General features: G+C 43.0%; 1 protein-coding gene across 2 annotated transcripts; it reads left to right on the top strand.

Moving 5' to 3' along the window:
• The first annotated feature begins 135 nt into the window (after positions 1–135).
• Positions 136–12,367, top strand: sigirr (single immunoglobulin and toll-interleukin 1 receptor (TIR) domain). 2 transcript variants are annotated; one of them, XM_048973176.1, is made up of 9 exons: positions 136–343; positions 5,116–5,317; positions 6,068–6,198; positions 7,156–7,296; positions 7,511–7,654; positions 8,103–8,205; positions 9,089–9,239; positions 10,710–10,952; positions 11,170–11,299. In XM_048973176.1, the coding sequence occupies exons 1-8, from the start codon at positions 283–285 to the stop codon at positions 10,914–10,916; spliced, it is 1,140 nt and encodes a 379-aa protein (XP_048829133.1). In that variant the 5' UTR covers positions 136–282; the 3' UTR covers positions 10,917–10,952; positions 11,170–11,299. The 2 variants fall into 2 exon arrangements, with proteins under 2 accessions (XP_048829133.1, XP_048829132.1); XM_048973175.1 differs by having other exon boundaries at positions 137–343; positions 10,710–10,893; positions 11,170–12,367.
• The last annotated feature ends 2,903 nt before the right edge of the window (positions 12,368–15,270 follow it).

Below are 15,270 nucleotides of genomic sequence, written 5' to 3'. Positions count from 1 at the left end.
GTATATTCGGGATCATATTAGGATCCATATTTATTTTTGAACACGCTCGTGCAGCACGGCAGCCTTTACCGCGAGCACTAGACACCTGGGCAGGTGCGCGTCCCTATCACGTGACCCGGGCAGGTGTCCCCGTCATGTGACTCGTTTCACTTTCCCCTTGCGCTTTGGATCTGCACGCATGATAGTGATCGGTGCTAGTTTGCGGAAAACAAGAGAGCTGCAGGTCTGGTCCTTTTAAAACTGGCCCTAATACTTTATAAGTTCCGGATCATAAAGGTGACGATGGGAAGGACTCTGCTCCTGGCGCTTATCTTGTGGAGAAGCGTTTATGGAAATCCTGCAGGTAAGATCGAACTTTATATGTCCTTTTCCCCGCTTCATGGTGCTGGATACGATGAAATAACTACCCACCTCCGGACTGGAAAGTTTTAGTTAAATCGTGGTGATTTGATTTGACGTGCTGTTTTCATAGTTGTGGACGATCTACGGTCGTAATTAATACGTGTCGCAGAAAAAAAATCCAATCTTCCAATGACAACTGATACGTAGGTACTTATGATGAAAGACTATTAATATTTAAACTGATGTATGAAGTCAGTCGGAGAGGTGACTACAGTATCTAAGGTCTCTACACAAACAAATAAAAACGTTTTATTTTTCGTTTTTGTAAAATTGTCCTCACTGTCCAGCATTTGTGTGGTTTACTACAATATAGACACTGGGGTGACTGTGGTTCTCATATGACCTTTGAACCTGGCAAAGCTTCAGTTAATAAATCACTCTTTTTAAACAAACAGGGTAACCAAGAGTAAATCCAGGATATGGCCCCCTGTTTATACCTCTGCAGGCTTTCTCCCTAAACAACATGTCCGAGAGGCTGACTGGTGCTGTCCCACTGTCCTCTGAGGTTGCCAACATATTCCTTTTCAGCCTTATACCAATGACCCTTGTGAACTGCTCCCCTTTTCAGGGCATGAACTCAGGTGCACCTTAAGCCCCATAAAGTTGGGGAAAAGCAAAACAATTCAGCTGAAAGAGAAAACGTGCTGGTCTGGGTACAGTCCTGTTGTACCAGCCCACCCTGCCAGTGATTTTCCACAATAGTGCCATACATTTAAAAGGGGCTGAAACACTGGTGTTAATGTCAGGAGCTCAACATGAAGCTTTCAGCAACATCTACAGCTGAGCAGCGTGTGTGTGTGTGTGTGTGTGTGTGTGTGTGTGTGTGTGTGTGTGTGTGTGTGTGTGTGTGTGTGTGTGTGTGTGTGTGTGTGTGTGTGTGAGTGAGTGACCTCACCGTGTTTGCACAGCAAACATTAGCTGTAGGCTGTGCACTTAAGCCCAGTCCTTTCCTGCTCCAGCCCACATGTAAAACTGCAGGGTGAAGATGGACATACAGTAAGTTTTTGGTGATGGGCACACAGGTTGGGATAAACGGACTTATTTTTCCACTGGGCAGGAGAGGAGCTCTTTCTGCTGGAATGTGAGAACAGAAGATTTCACTTCTGAGTTTGGTCTTCACAGAGCCTCCTAAGAGGCCTTGGAAGGAAAAAAAAATCCCTTTACGAGATCTTACTCGCCCATTATCTGTCAAAACATTAATTCTATCCTTTGTGCTTTGAATGAACACGATGCAGTTATTAATGAATGTTATTAATAAAAGTTGTATTAATCTGGCTGTAATATCTTTCAACAATAGCCAGCAACACCCTTTAGTTTTTCAGATTTCTTTAAGGGCAAATTCTTTATAATACATGTGACATAAGTATTTGAATGGTGACAATGACACTTCACGCTGAATAGCTATTCTGCATAGGCACTGTAAAAGTGGCCGTAATGAATGGAGAGATAATGAACTTACAAAAATACATAATCTGAAAGTTTAATGGTGTGCGTTGTCTCCCCCAGTCTATTGCTTAAGCCATACCTTACTTGACATGTTTATATGTCATTTAGTTTTATAGTTATTAGTCCATTCATTCTACCCTTTGTACTTTGAACAGACATAATGTTATAGTAATGCAAAATTATCACGAGATCTCACAATTTAATTCTCTCAATTCCCCTCCTTCCATTTTTCTCCTCCCATTAAACCTCCCTCTGCTTGCAGTGTGACAATTCCAGGCCGCTGGTTGTTTCTTGTTCTGTGTGGTTTGCATGGAAACCACAGGTCTAAAGGCTGCACATCACTATGAAAGTGATTGGCCGCAGTTTTCTCAGCTTTCCTATATATTTCTTTGTCACGTGCAGCAGATCTTAAATGTTTAGAGGGAGGAAATGCAAAGCAGCGTGTTGCGATGCGGAGCGGTTTGTCCTTCTGAGTAGCCATCCTCTGGGTTGGTCAGATTAGTAAGTTAGTCAGTAAGCCGCAAGCCTCTCTTTTGCCTGCATGTCGTCACTGATCCATTCCCAGCACAAATAGTCATGCATTTACATCATGCATAGCTTGCATTATTACATTTCCGTCCATTTAAAGCTTCATAGAAGTTCTTTCTTAAGGGTGCAGTAACAGGTTCTTCTTTCTGTAAGGTTTTGGCTGGTTACAAGCGGCCCAGTGCTCCTCCTCTTTGTGAACGTGTGGTCAATGTCCTCTTTGTATTATTGGACCAAGCCGTGTGGACAAGCTCTGTTTCCCGGAGGCAGTGGCGGTTCACCAGGCCCTGCTCTGCTCATTTAGGAGCTTAGATTAAAAGCCTCACATCGCCTGAGGTCCATCCTGTTCAGCAAGGCTGTGGAATAAACGATCCGCTTTATTCCAATGTGCACTAACCATCACAAACTGAACTGATACTGTCTGTAGGACACAAGAGCAGCGTTCTAACAAATTGTAACCGATGACATCACAAGTCTCTGCTTAGGTCTCTAGTTACTTTAAATCACTTCATCGTGAGAGTAATTGTCAGAAATTAATGGCTTCTCCTGCACATTAGTTGAGAAGCAGAGGATGCCTTTGTCAATTGAAAGGTAGGGTTACCTGCCCAGGCACCTGGCTGCACTCTCGGGCGACCTTCTCGCATTGCAAGGGCAGATGACTCGGGCCGGCAGCCTTCTCTGGGTTTGTAAATGGCGCTGTGGGAGGTATAGCCCATGTCTCCTGTCTTCCACAGCTTTTGCTTTTTTCCTTAGTCTCAGACAGTCCCGCCTTTTCTGTAGAGCAGGAATTACACGGAATTATGCCGGTTCCCCGTTTACTCATTTTGAACCTGTTCGCTTTTCCGCTGTCTGACTTTGGCCCAGGTCTGATGGCTGGACCTTTTACACCCTCTGTTCTTGTAGCACGATTGGGGATCCCGCCTTCACGCTAAAGTCTGGGTACAGAGGACACCGTGGCATTTCTTCCTATGAATGTCCTGCGAAGGTTTACAGCTGCTGTCTGTATGAAATCCCATAGGATCCCAACGTGAACTAGAGCCCCTGGGCTTTCCTGATGACACAGCATTAGTGTGTCGAGTGGTTCCTAACTGCGGAGGTGCAGTGGAGCGTTTCTGAGCTGCTCTGGTCTGCTTGTAGCAGGAAAAGGTCATAGCATTAGGCTTGTTGGTTAATGATTGAGCTGTGAATCCAGTGGGGGCATTTGGTTAACTTGGAATAAACCTGTAAAACAGTTTTTAAAGGGGAATTAAGCTCAGAAGCTACTGTTCCTACTGTGACCCTATCAGATCTGACATTCTAATTGTCCCCTGTATCTAATCAGTGAATTCTCTCCTGCTCCTTCGTCACCTTAGCTACTGTGTGGTGAGCGTACTGGTGCAGAATGGCTGCTACTGCATCATCCAGGTGGGGGCTACACAATGGTGATGGTTGAAGTGACTGTCCGTTGGCTCTGTAAAGCATTTTGGGTATCTTGGAAAGCGCTATATAAATGTAGCATTCATTCATTCATTCATTTATTCATTCTTTCATACTAGACAATGCTTTTGACATACTAGCATATCATCACTGTCCAATGAGAAACATGTATCTCTTAATTATATCAGGAGCATGAGAAAACACATTTTCACTGAAACTTTTTATAGCATAAACTTCAAACAAGCTTAGCACCGCAAATGGAAAACTGTCTTTACACAGCCAGTGAACGGTTTCATGGTTCACGTTACATGGATTATTGTCCACAAGGCAAATATGTCAACAAGATACGTACTAATAATAAGTTAAGATACTAATCACGCTTTATATTCACAATTAACAATGATGTTAGTTAACTGACTAATTAGCTATCAATGTTAAGGTGTTAAAATTACAGATATACAGTAATCCATACCAACAAGCATCAAGGATCCCAATGTTACCTATTATAAACATAAACACTTGTTAAGTAGATGACTTCATAAAACATCTTTTCTTTGGACAATTGTATGTCAAACTGTGCGCATTCCATCAACAGTAACCAGTCACCATCGTCAAAAAGTGAACATTCGCAGTTTTCATCAGACAGCGACGATGTGCAAGGCGGTCTTTATTCTTATTGTCTTGTCACTATTCCAGAGTCATATGTTTTTTGCATTTGTGCAGGAACCCAAATTATCAAGGCAGAGGTAACATAACTTCTCTTCCGCTTTGTCCTTCCGTGTAGCAGTGCAGACTAGACTGGTTTTGATAGCTCAGATTAGACCAGCTAAAGGAGTGAGTCATGCTAGCAAGCAAGCTAACCACAAACATTCCTTACCTGAAGGGAAACGATGCAATGGTACATTGTTTAAAGAGCTTGGTACTGGGGAGCGGCCTTTTGTGTCTTATCAGATTTTCTGAAACCTCAGCATTGAAATGAAATGAAGGTTTATATCCATTTGAACAAGGTGGAGAGCAGGTACACTGGAATGTGTTGATTTTCACGTATCCCATCATGCTCTTCTTTTTAAGACACACACACATATACATATGGAGGTGATATATATATAGGGGTCTGAGTGCAGGGTTGTCCATTTACCCAGTCACCTGGAGTACTCTTTTAGGGGGTGGGCAGGCTTGAGAGTCTTGCGATTTGAGATGTGATTTGAGATCGGGATTCAAACTAGCAACCTTCTGATTAGAGGCACAGAGTTCTAAACCTCTGAGCCACCTTCTGCCCCCCAAATGTTGTCTTGCCACACTGACAGAAATCATCTGCCCCCACAGAGTCCGCATGCTCCCAGCCCCCTGTGTTTGTGCCCACCGACACCCTTAGGGATCAACAATCAACCTTGGGCTTCACCGTGACCCTGAACTGCACTGCCCTGCTACCTTGGGACCCCCAGGAGCCACAGTGTGACTCCACCCTGCACTGGAGCAGAGATGGGAGTCTTCTGTCCAACCTCACCAAGCAACAGAACTTCTCAGAGTAAGTGACTTTCATTATATAGTCAACCCCCCACTTCTTGGGGGTTAGGGAAGCAGGCCTACTGCGATCTGTAAAAACCTCATGAAACTTTTTGGAAGATGAACATGAGATGCTAACATCACATGAGTGGATGCCAGAAACATGCTTGACGTCCTCCAGACCAACACTGCACATATATTTTATGCATTTCAGTTACTAAACTTCTTGTGTCTTGTCTGCTGACCTTTGCTTGTGGTCTATGGCTTTTGCAAAATTCCCCAAAACGCTCCCATTCAATTTCTTGTGCCGAGTCTGGGATGTATTGAAACCGCGTTGGGGAAAGCCGCACTGCAAAAGGGTCGACTGTACTGATTATGCTGTCCATGTTCTCATGTATGAAATGAGGTTTAATGGCCACGATTATACAGTGCTAACTTCATGCATGTTGGCCTCTTGATCATACTGAAGGTCTTTAAAGTAGACATATGAGAGAGAAGCGTTAGCATTGATGGTTGATGGCCAAAGTTGTAAGTTCTATGATGAGAGTCACCTGGAAGAGGTGAGAATCCTAACCTGGATAAAACATCAGTCGAAGTTTACTGATTAAAGGAATCTATTTTAGCATATGTTGACATAGATCCTGCTGTTGTGTGCTTTAGCAAGTCTTTTTGTAGAAGTTTTGCAAGCGCGATTCTGCAAGCAAACTCGGGTCATGTTTTGGGAGCGCTGCAGACACTGACCCCTGTCTTAAAAGTCACGATCCGTCCTCAGGTTCCTCCACAACACGTCTCAGAAGGTGGCGAGCAGCCTGCTGGAGCTCACGCTCCGTGAGCCCTCTGACTTCGGCTTGTACATCTGCACCGTGAGGAACATCTCGGCTCATTTCCAGCTCCAGGAAATGCGTAAGAAGACATGGTGACATGCCGGGAAAATGCTGAAGATGCATAGGAATTTTTGGGCCTTTAATGTGGACAGATCACCAACGTATATGTTGTACAAGACTTTTAATGAATCTGTATTATCTTCTACTCTGCTTTGACAAACATGTATCGACCAGGATTGTTAATATGGCTGGTAAAAAAAAAACAGAAAATAAGCAGAAGCGGTTATTGGATCTGTTCCCTAAGCAGGTGTTGAGCATTAAGCTTTTAAGTTCTGCACCTAGGTAAAGTTTACAAGTATTAGGAATTTTTGTATTTTTTTTTTTATTCATATAGTTGTATTTAAGCCTATTGAATGTCAATCAAATTGTCTTCAGGAATTGAATACATCGACTTGACTTGAAAGACCAGCTATCTGTGGAGGATGGGGCCATCCTCCGGACATATTATAGGGGGGGGGGGGGGGGGGGGGGGTTACACAAAGTTCACAGCCATTCGGTGGGGGAGGGGGGTATCTACACATACTGTATGTGCAGATATGTTAAACTGTATCTTCCACACAGACATTTAGGGCTGCTGTGATTAGTCGATGTTGATGACGTCAACACTGAAATATTTAAAATTAACACATCATTATAAAAAATAATTAAAAAAAAATTACCTTTTTGATTTCTAACCTGCCAAATTTTTTCCTTCGTATCACTATTCTATATATTTTTGCAAACAAATTAATAAAATAATGATTTTTGTTGTCAAACATAATAAATTATCAATATTTTTACTGAATTAAGCAACTGTCCCAAGACCTTCTGTGAGCACTGTATCTGCACTGCATTTCCTGTTTGTGTGTTTAACTGACCAGCTCATCTGAAGGGTTCATGTTACATTTACTAGCTTTTAAATCTTAAATACTCTTTTGTTGGATGTTGTATGCAGTTTAACATAACTATTAAACATGGGTAACCTCTGTGTGTTTAGGAGCTGCCAGTCACTTGGCAGTGGTCATTGCAGTGATGGTGCTCCTCCTCATCCTGGCTTTGGCCATCCTGATCTTCTCAAAGTGCCACCTTGACATCAAGCTGTGGTATAGGAACACCTATGGAGACTTTGAGATGAATGGTGAGCATTGCATTTCTGGCAGGAGAAAGACCTCCCCCGACCTACTGAGTCATCACCCCCCAGTCACACACAATCCCAATCTTTCACTTGACATTTTGGTTAATCTCATTTACGTCATGTTTGCTTCACTTTTGTCAATCCGGAAGGTATGCCTGTGGCATCTGTGTTGAGGATCGTCCAGGGCACTGATCACTTCTCTGTCCACATTTATTAGACGGCAAGTTATATGACGCCTATGTGTCCTACGCCAACAATGAAAATGACCGGAAGTTTGTCAACTTCATCCTAAAGCCACACTTGGAGAACAAGCAGGGATATAAGCTACACCTGGATCATGGGAACATCTTACCTGGTTCAGGTAATATGAATGAGCTGTAGGACAGTTTGAAGGTGAAGCAAGGATTATTTTTTAATCACATCTTCAGCAGTTGCAGACCCACCACTGTGAAAATATTTGAAGACCTCCTGGAATATTCCTGCTGTGCATCTGCTTAAGAGGTTTCCTAGTCGATCAGAATGCACAGCTTTTAACATCATTACTGCTTAACTAAGCTTAAATTTTGCCCAGTTAGTTCAATCAAGAGCTTAGGAGGTTTGGTTGCTTTGGTTGACCAAAGTTGACAAGCCCCAATTTCGAGAACCTCAGGTTAGGCTTCGCCTTCCCTTCCAGGTGACTCTGATCACAGAGGATTGGTCACCAAGTCCTAATTTAAGTACCCCACATTATGATTGGTCACCAAGTCCTAATTTAAGTGCCCCACATTATGATTGGTCACCAGCTGATGCTAATCGCTTCGTGCCCACAGAGCCGTCCGCAGAGCTGCTGATGAACGTTAGCCGCTGCCGGCGCCTCATTGTTGTGCTGTCCCTGTCATACCTGGAGCAGGACTGGTGCACCAGCAACCTCCGGTAAGCAGCTGAAAGCACAGAAAACCACCCTCTTGCATACTGGTGCAGTGCATCAGTGTCTGATGCTGAGGAGGAACATCAAGTGTTTATTAGGTTTATTTTTATTGCTTTTCATCAATTCTAGCTCTACTTATAAAATGTAGGTATGCTAATACAGTGTATGTGGTATCACTTCCTATGAATGCCATGTCCATAAGTATCTATAAACATATTCATAACACATTATACTGCATTCATAAAGCATTATAAACATGGTTTTATTTATATATATATATATATATATATATATATATATATATATATATATATATATATATATATATATATATTAATAAATAAATAAAATATGACAATGCATTACAGCCATGTATATTATGCATTATGACTGCTTTAGGAAGCTCTTGTCTACTGTGTAATGCACTATAGATACTTTCATAATGCAGTACCTAGGATCCTTAATGCCTATACTGAGCATTGTAAAGCATTATGAACGTATCTATAATGCATTATAGATGCATTATAAGTGTCACTGTGGTTTATTGTTTTGCAAAACATTGAAGGAGTTTCAGCCAATGATACCAAGAAAAATCTGTCAGATTGGGGATTACTGAATGCCGCATTCAGTTAAAGCCTGTAGATAAAACACATGCGCGTTTTGTTTTAGCTGTACACTGCATCTTTCTACCTCTGCATAACATCCTCTGGATCTTAAATTGGAGAGAATTAGCAGGGTCCAGGGTCTCGAAGCCAAAGATTGTTCGTTAATATCAATCTTTCATGCAACAGCACATTTAAAATCAAAGAAACTAAATGAAGCCTCCTGTGCTTTTTCTTTCGGGCCTCGCGGGTCGCCCTCGGGGTGATGATGCTCCTTTGCGCACAGGGAGGGCTTGTGGCGGCTGCTGGAGCTCTCCCAGAAGCCCATCCTCATCACCTGGGAGACGCAGAGGCAGCACATGGGCCCAGACACGCTGCGGCTGCTACACGACAGCAGGCAGCGGTTCACCCTCCTGACCTGGAGCTCCTACTCCATGGTGAGCCTGCTGTGCCGAGGAGACGCCGAGAGACTGCAAAGCACTGAGGGGGCTCCACAGTGGGGACACACAGTAACCCAAAAATAAGCAGTCAGACTGCCTTCTCTGCAGGTTGCCATATGGGGGAAACATGCAAGATGTGTTAGTGTTACATCACTTTCAGTAAGGTTGCAAAGGGGGTGGAAAATTTCTGGTAAATTCCCAGAAACTTTCCATGGGAAGTTAAGCTGGGGAATTTTGAGAAAATTCCAAATAAATGAGCTGAGTCAGACCATTTCACCGAGCTGTGGGCCTTCACACAAACTGATACAGCAAAGAAATCAAACTATGAATATAACAGCATAGACTGTGACTTATAAGCAATGTGTTTTGATGCAGATGCTTATTTCGGGATGTTTTTGCACACAGTTACTCACAAGCATCTGGTTACACAATGATATCATTATTAGCACTGTCAAGTTCGGCTTCTTGCGATTCTGAGGGTACGTATGTGATTTCTGTGCGTCAGAGGCTTCATGAATTGTTTATACACTCAACGCATTGTGCATCAATCGGGTTCCAGAGGTTAAATTGTCAATCAAACGGTGTTATCTGGCTTACATTTAGGATATCTGATTTACTGGATAGCAAGCTACTGTATAAAAACATTTTGATTTAGTATTTGCTTGTTAAACTTTAATACCACAGATCAAATATATTTAACCCAGCAATATTATGAAAATTTACTTAACTGGATGCATTTCTGGACTCAAATGCAGTGATGTGTCTTCAGAAGTCCTCCTCTAGTATGCAGGATTCTAGAAATTATCTGTGGATGTGATGGAGGAATGCACAGTGCAGGGTAAATATTCAACTGCATTTGCATTAAATCTGTTTGTTTTAACCAAGATTATGCTGCAGGACATTTTTGTCAACTACATTTAAGTTCCCTGTTATAGGCTAACCTGCAATTTCGCATTTTATTCCTGTTACTTCCCATATATTCCCATTAATTCCCATGGAAAGTTTCCAACTTTGAAAATTCCCAAAATTTGCAACCCTTTCAACTAATTAGCAGGTCGGCTCAGCAGATGTTACAAATTCGCTATTAAGCATGTGCACTGAGAGCAGCTCGTGTGATGCAGTGTGGGTGGGTGGGTTAGGCCTCAGTGCGTGTAATCAGATGATTGCTGGTTGAAATCCCAGAACAGTCACATCTCTGTTAGGCCCTTGAGCAACACCTTTAACCCCCTGAAAAATGGCCCAGGGCTGCTGGATGGACGGCAGACCCTGTGTTCAGAACCCAAGCTTCACTCTTACCCCTATATATGCGTGTGCCTTAAAGAGTAGAGCATGATGGTATATGTGCAAACTAAATTATTATATGAACTTGTACCGGTGGCAAGGAAAGCACTGTTTTCTTCATGTGGTATCAAAGCGGTGTGACTGTACCCACTAAACATTAGACGCTTCTGGTTCTGCGATCCCCAGACTCCTTCGTCAGCGTTCTGGAAGGAGCTGTCCTTAGCGCTGCCCCGGAAGATGGCCTATCACTGCCCCCCCATGACGACCCCCCAGACCCTGCTGCAGGATGACAGGGACCCCATGCTCTCCTTACACCCAGACTACCTCGACTGCCACCCCGATCCCGACTGTGACCCATCGGGTGACCTTGGTACGAGTGCCGAACCAGTCTGACTGTGGCTCAGTCATTGATGGTGTCATCTGTTACTGGTCAGTGTCCTTTATGTGCCCATACCTCAAAGAACTGGGTTTGGGCTCAGGCGGGTCCAGTGTTTATGTTTAAATCCCAACAGTTAACGAGCCTGATCACTGATCCAGTGACTTCACTAGTCATCTGTTTCCATGCTGAAGTCCACTAAACACACTGATCAGTAGACTCAGTAATAGTGCACTACAGTATTGTAATACACCTCCACTTCCTGTCCAGGGCTACGACTCCCCGTCTACAAGACCCTGAAAAGCAGAGCTCCCAGCCTGCCGGCTGCCCCCCCTCAACTGCCCCCAGTGGCAGAAGCAAAGCCCTTCGATATAGACGTCTCTGACTTGGGCTCCAGGAACTATGGTGCCCGTGCTGACTTCTACTGTTTAGTCACTAAGGACGACGTTTGAAAGCTGACGAGCTGAGCTGCCAATCCTGCCCTCGCCTTCATTTTTCTAACTGTGGTGAGACGCAAATTGAGCCGTCCAGGTGACCACTGGTGTACTTGTACTCCTGCATTACCCAGAAGAAGAATTGGGAGATCAAGGATTGATGTTGAGGGAGGGAGTTGTTCCTAGAACCCTTTTCAGACTGGTCCTGAATCCTCATCACCTCTGCTCCGGTCTGAGTTAAGGCCTTTTTCCAGCTCACTCCCAGCACCTAGAGCTCTTGCCAAAGAGCCAGATCTGTGGTGCATGTGATGCAGGTGTTTGTCACTGCACCGCCTTGATCTTGCACTGGGTGGTGCTATGGAGCAGAAGCATATCTCCTGTAAGAATCAAAGGTATTAGAAAGGGCAGAGTGTATGCAGGATTTAACATTTAATTCAGTGCTGAAAGGACCTGGAACCTACATTTAGACGTGTTTTGTCTGAAGATGATTTGAAGAATGATTTTAATTTAATTGATAATCTAATTTAATTACTGGAAGTTAAATAATTTGTAACATAACTTTTGACGAACTGAAACCCTTTTGGAGAGATTTTGTGAATATTTATGTGTATATCAAAATTTTTAAGTTATATTTCCATATTGATTTCTAGTTTAATGTCATATTTAATGAAGAGTTTAAACACAAAATAAGCTTTGGTTAACATTTCTGTTGGTTAAATGTTAGTTTGTAGTTTTGAAGTGTGAATATTTTGCTTGTTGGGAAAAAACTAACATAACTGAAATTAAAAACTATTTCTTATGTTTGTTATAATGGAATCTGAGTCATTTTCATCAGTTATGTGTCAACTGGCTTGCAAATCTAGTGGGGAAAAAACTATTTAAGAAGGTCAATTCCCAGCTTAGGAAGCTATGGAAAAATACTGTACATCTCTGTGAATTTATCAACCTTGGGATTCTCATTACATCCACCAGAAAGGTAGATACTGTTTACTTACTAGTTGTAACTAAAATAAACATATTCTTGCAATTGTGAATGCTTTTCAAACGTGTTGCGTTAATTAACTATTAAATATGTATGAAACTACAGCCAATTTGGCAAAACCGAAGTCATATTGTTAATCAGCACCATAAACTTAATACAAAACCGTTCAGACATCGTTGGCACCAAAATCACTGTATAACAGTGTAATCAGATGTTTTCTATTTTAGTTATCAGGTTAGACAGCAGGGGGCAGCATAAGCATGTATTTTAAAACTTGATCGTCAAGCTTAAACCTCCACAAAGGGATAAACTAAAACATACTGTGTTCTGTTTATGTCAAATGAATGTTTATTTCCATTTTTTACAAGTATATTGGAATGTGTTTGCTTTTGTGTATCCCGCCTTACTCTTGAGACACACACACACACACACACACACACACACACACACACACACACACACACACACACACACACACACACACACACACTGGTGACAGTGCAGCACACACACACAGGGTCAGCTGTCCCTCCGGAGCATTTTTCAGGGGGCTAAGGGCCCAGCGGAAATGACGTTGCTCTGCTGAGCATGGAATCCAAACAGGTAACTTTTACAAATACAGTTTCCACACCGATAAGGCAATTTCGTCAGAAGTGACGTACAAGTGAGGTAAACAGCACATTACAGACATACTACTGTCAAGGAGACAAATAGGCATGAGTGCAGCTAAGCTGAGCTTCCAGTGAACAGCTCCCAGGTACAGGTGTAAGCAGTATTAGAGGAGGAGCTACACAACAACTTCTATCACAGCAAGTACCTAACTGAGTAACTAGCAGAACATCCTGGGAATGTAAAGAGTCAGCAGTCTAATAGAGGATTTCATGGAACAGATGGGTCTAGAGGTGTTTCTTGAAGATGGACAGGGAGTCTGATGGACGGACATGGTCCAGCAGCTCATTCCACCATTAGGGAACCACACAAACAAAGCGTTTGCAGTAGGGCTGCCCTGATCAGGGTTTTTTGGGCTGGCCACTGATTGATTGTGGAATCAGAATTGGCCAATACCAATGGCCGAGCACCGGATAAGGTCACTCTTACTGCCACAAAAAAGGCTCTTGGTGGCAGGCCTATGTTTTTCCAAGAAACAAAGGTGGATAGATGTAAGCATCTCTGCATTTTTTGTAGAGAGTCTTTTCCTCCTCTCATCCAAAATTTGCACAGCTTTACTCAAAAACCGATCACCCTCCACACTCATACAGTCATACAGACCGTAAAGATAAACTCAAGCACTCATACTCCTCTCGGTGAAGATTCAAATTTCTAATGAGGTTCATGGTGTTAACAGATTGTCTCTTAACTTTTGGACACATGCAGCAAATTGCAAAACTTTTATCTCTAATAGATATCTGGTAAAACTGTCAGACCTAAGATGACATAATGAGTCTGGTTCCTCCCAAGGTATCTTCCTTCTAGGGAGTTCTTGCTTGCCACGGTCGACTCTGGCTTGCTGTCTGGGTGCATTGGGCAAAGACATTGTATAGCACTTTAAGCCAATGTAATATTGTGAAAATGTGCTATATAAATATATTTGGATTGACTCAAATAATTCAGCTGCTGTGTTTGAAACTTCATGCACATACTTCAAGTCATTGACGCACATCTTGAATGTCACTTACCAAAATTGGCATTTGAGATCGGTCGAATTAATGGCAGCTGATCAAGTAATTAAAAGTTAAAAAGGCTAATTAAAATTGGCTGCAGATCGCTCAGAGTCTGGTGGAGAGAGCTCCAAGTGGCACTGGCTTGCCGACCAAATGGGGTGAGTTGGGATGTAAGTCTGGAGCAGCATTTTGATGGAGGCGGGTGATCGTTCACTGATGGACCTGCAAGCCAGCAGAGTTCAGCAGGCTTAGACAGGTTGGCACTCCCTGGCATGTAGCGACCTGGGTGAGGCTATGCACCGTTACTCTGTATGAACGGGGTGGGTTCTGGTTGAAAGGCAGCCTGGCCAGACAGGCCATGCTCACTGCCTCTGGAACCTGCTCGCTGATCCGTTACATGAGGATCCACTCCTTCTATCCGCTGGGCCTGGCATCGCGGTGCCGTTCGGTTTGAACTGGGTGTAGGCGCCCAAGGCAAGGCTCAGTAGCATGGCATCTGGATTACCAATGCGATGTCTGGCACGGCATCCCCAGGGTCCATAGCTCCGCCGAATACCGTGCTGTGCAAGGTCGCGTCAGCTGCTCTGTGACAGAGAACTGGACTCTCCCTTTATGATGCCATTCACAGCCCTGTAAACGCTGAACGGAGTTCTGCTTAACACTGAACTAAATGCTGTTTCTCATTCCTCAAAGACAGAGGGCTGAAACGGTAAATAATTTTGCATCTCCTCAAGAACCTGTGGCTGTAGACCAAGGATATTATTGGCGATGTATCGCTCAGCAGGAAAGACGTCTTCAGTTTTGGTATTAAAATGGACACTAAAATTACAGATAAAATGAATTCAGGTATAAGGCCATGAATTAAAATCCCAGTAAAACAGATGGCAAGCAGAGGGACGAGTTTCCTACTCGCAAATGTGAAGTGTTCTGCAGAGAGATTATCCATCCCACATGCCTTATTGACCATTAGACTCAACTGCATCATTGACCTCTTGGGGAGAGACTCTCACATCTTCATCATTGTCAGTGTTTTCCACTACAATGGGGTTACTTTTAACACTGGAGAATAGCTCACAATAATGTTCCTGCCACATCTGAGTAATTTTCAGCTGAACCACTTGCACCATCAATATTAGCTAGCAGGGGTGTTTTAGAATTACAAATTTATTTTGATTTCCTTCCAGAAATCATTTTCACATTTATTTTGCAACTTCCTCGCAAGTGTATCTGACCTCAGGGTGTCTTCATTCATTTTAATAAAACGTAAGGCATATTTAAAATTGGCATTTGTCCA

Source organism: Brienomyrus brachyistius, chromosome 13 (assembly GCF_023856365.1).
Source record: "Brienomyrus brachyistius isolate T26 chromosome 13, BBRACH_0.4, whole genome shotgun sequence".
Lineage (NCBI taxonomy): Eukaryota > Metazoa > Chordata > Actinopteri > Osteoglossiformes > Mormyridae > Brienomyrus > Brienomyrus brachyistius.
The sequence above is the reverse complement of the archived record's forward strand: the minus strand, read 5'-3'. Positions and strand labels throughout refer to the sequence as shown.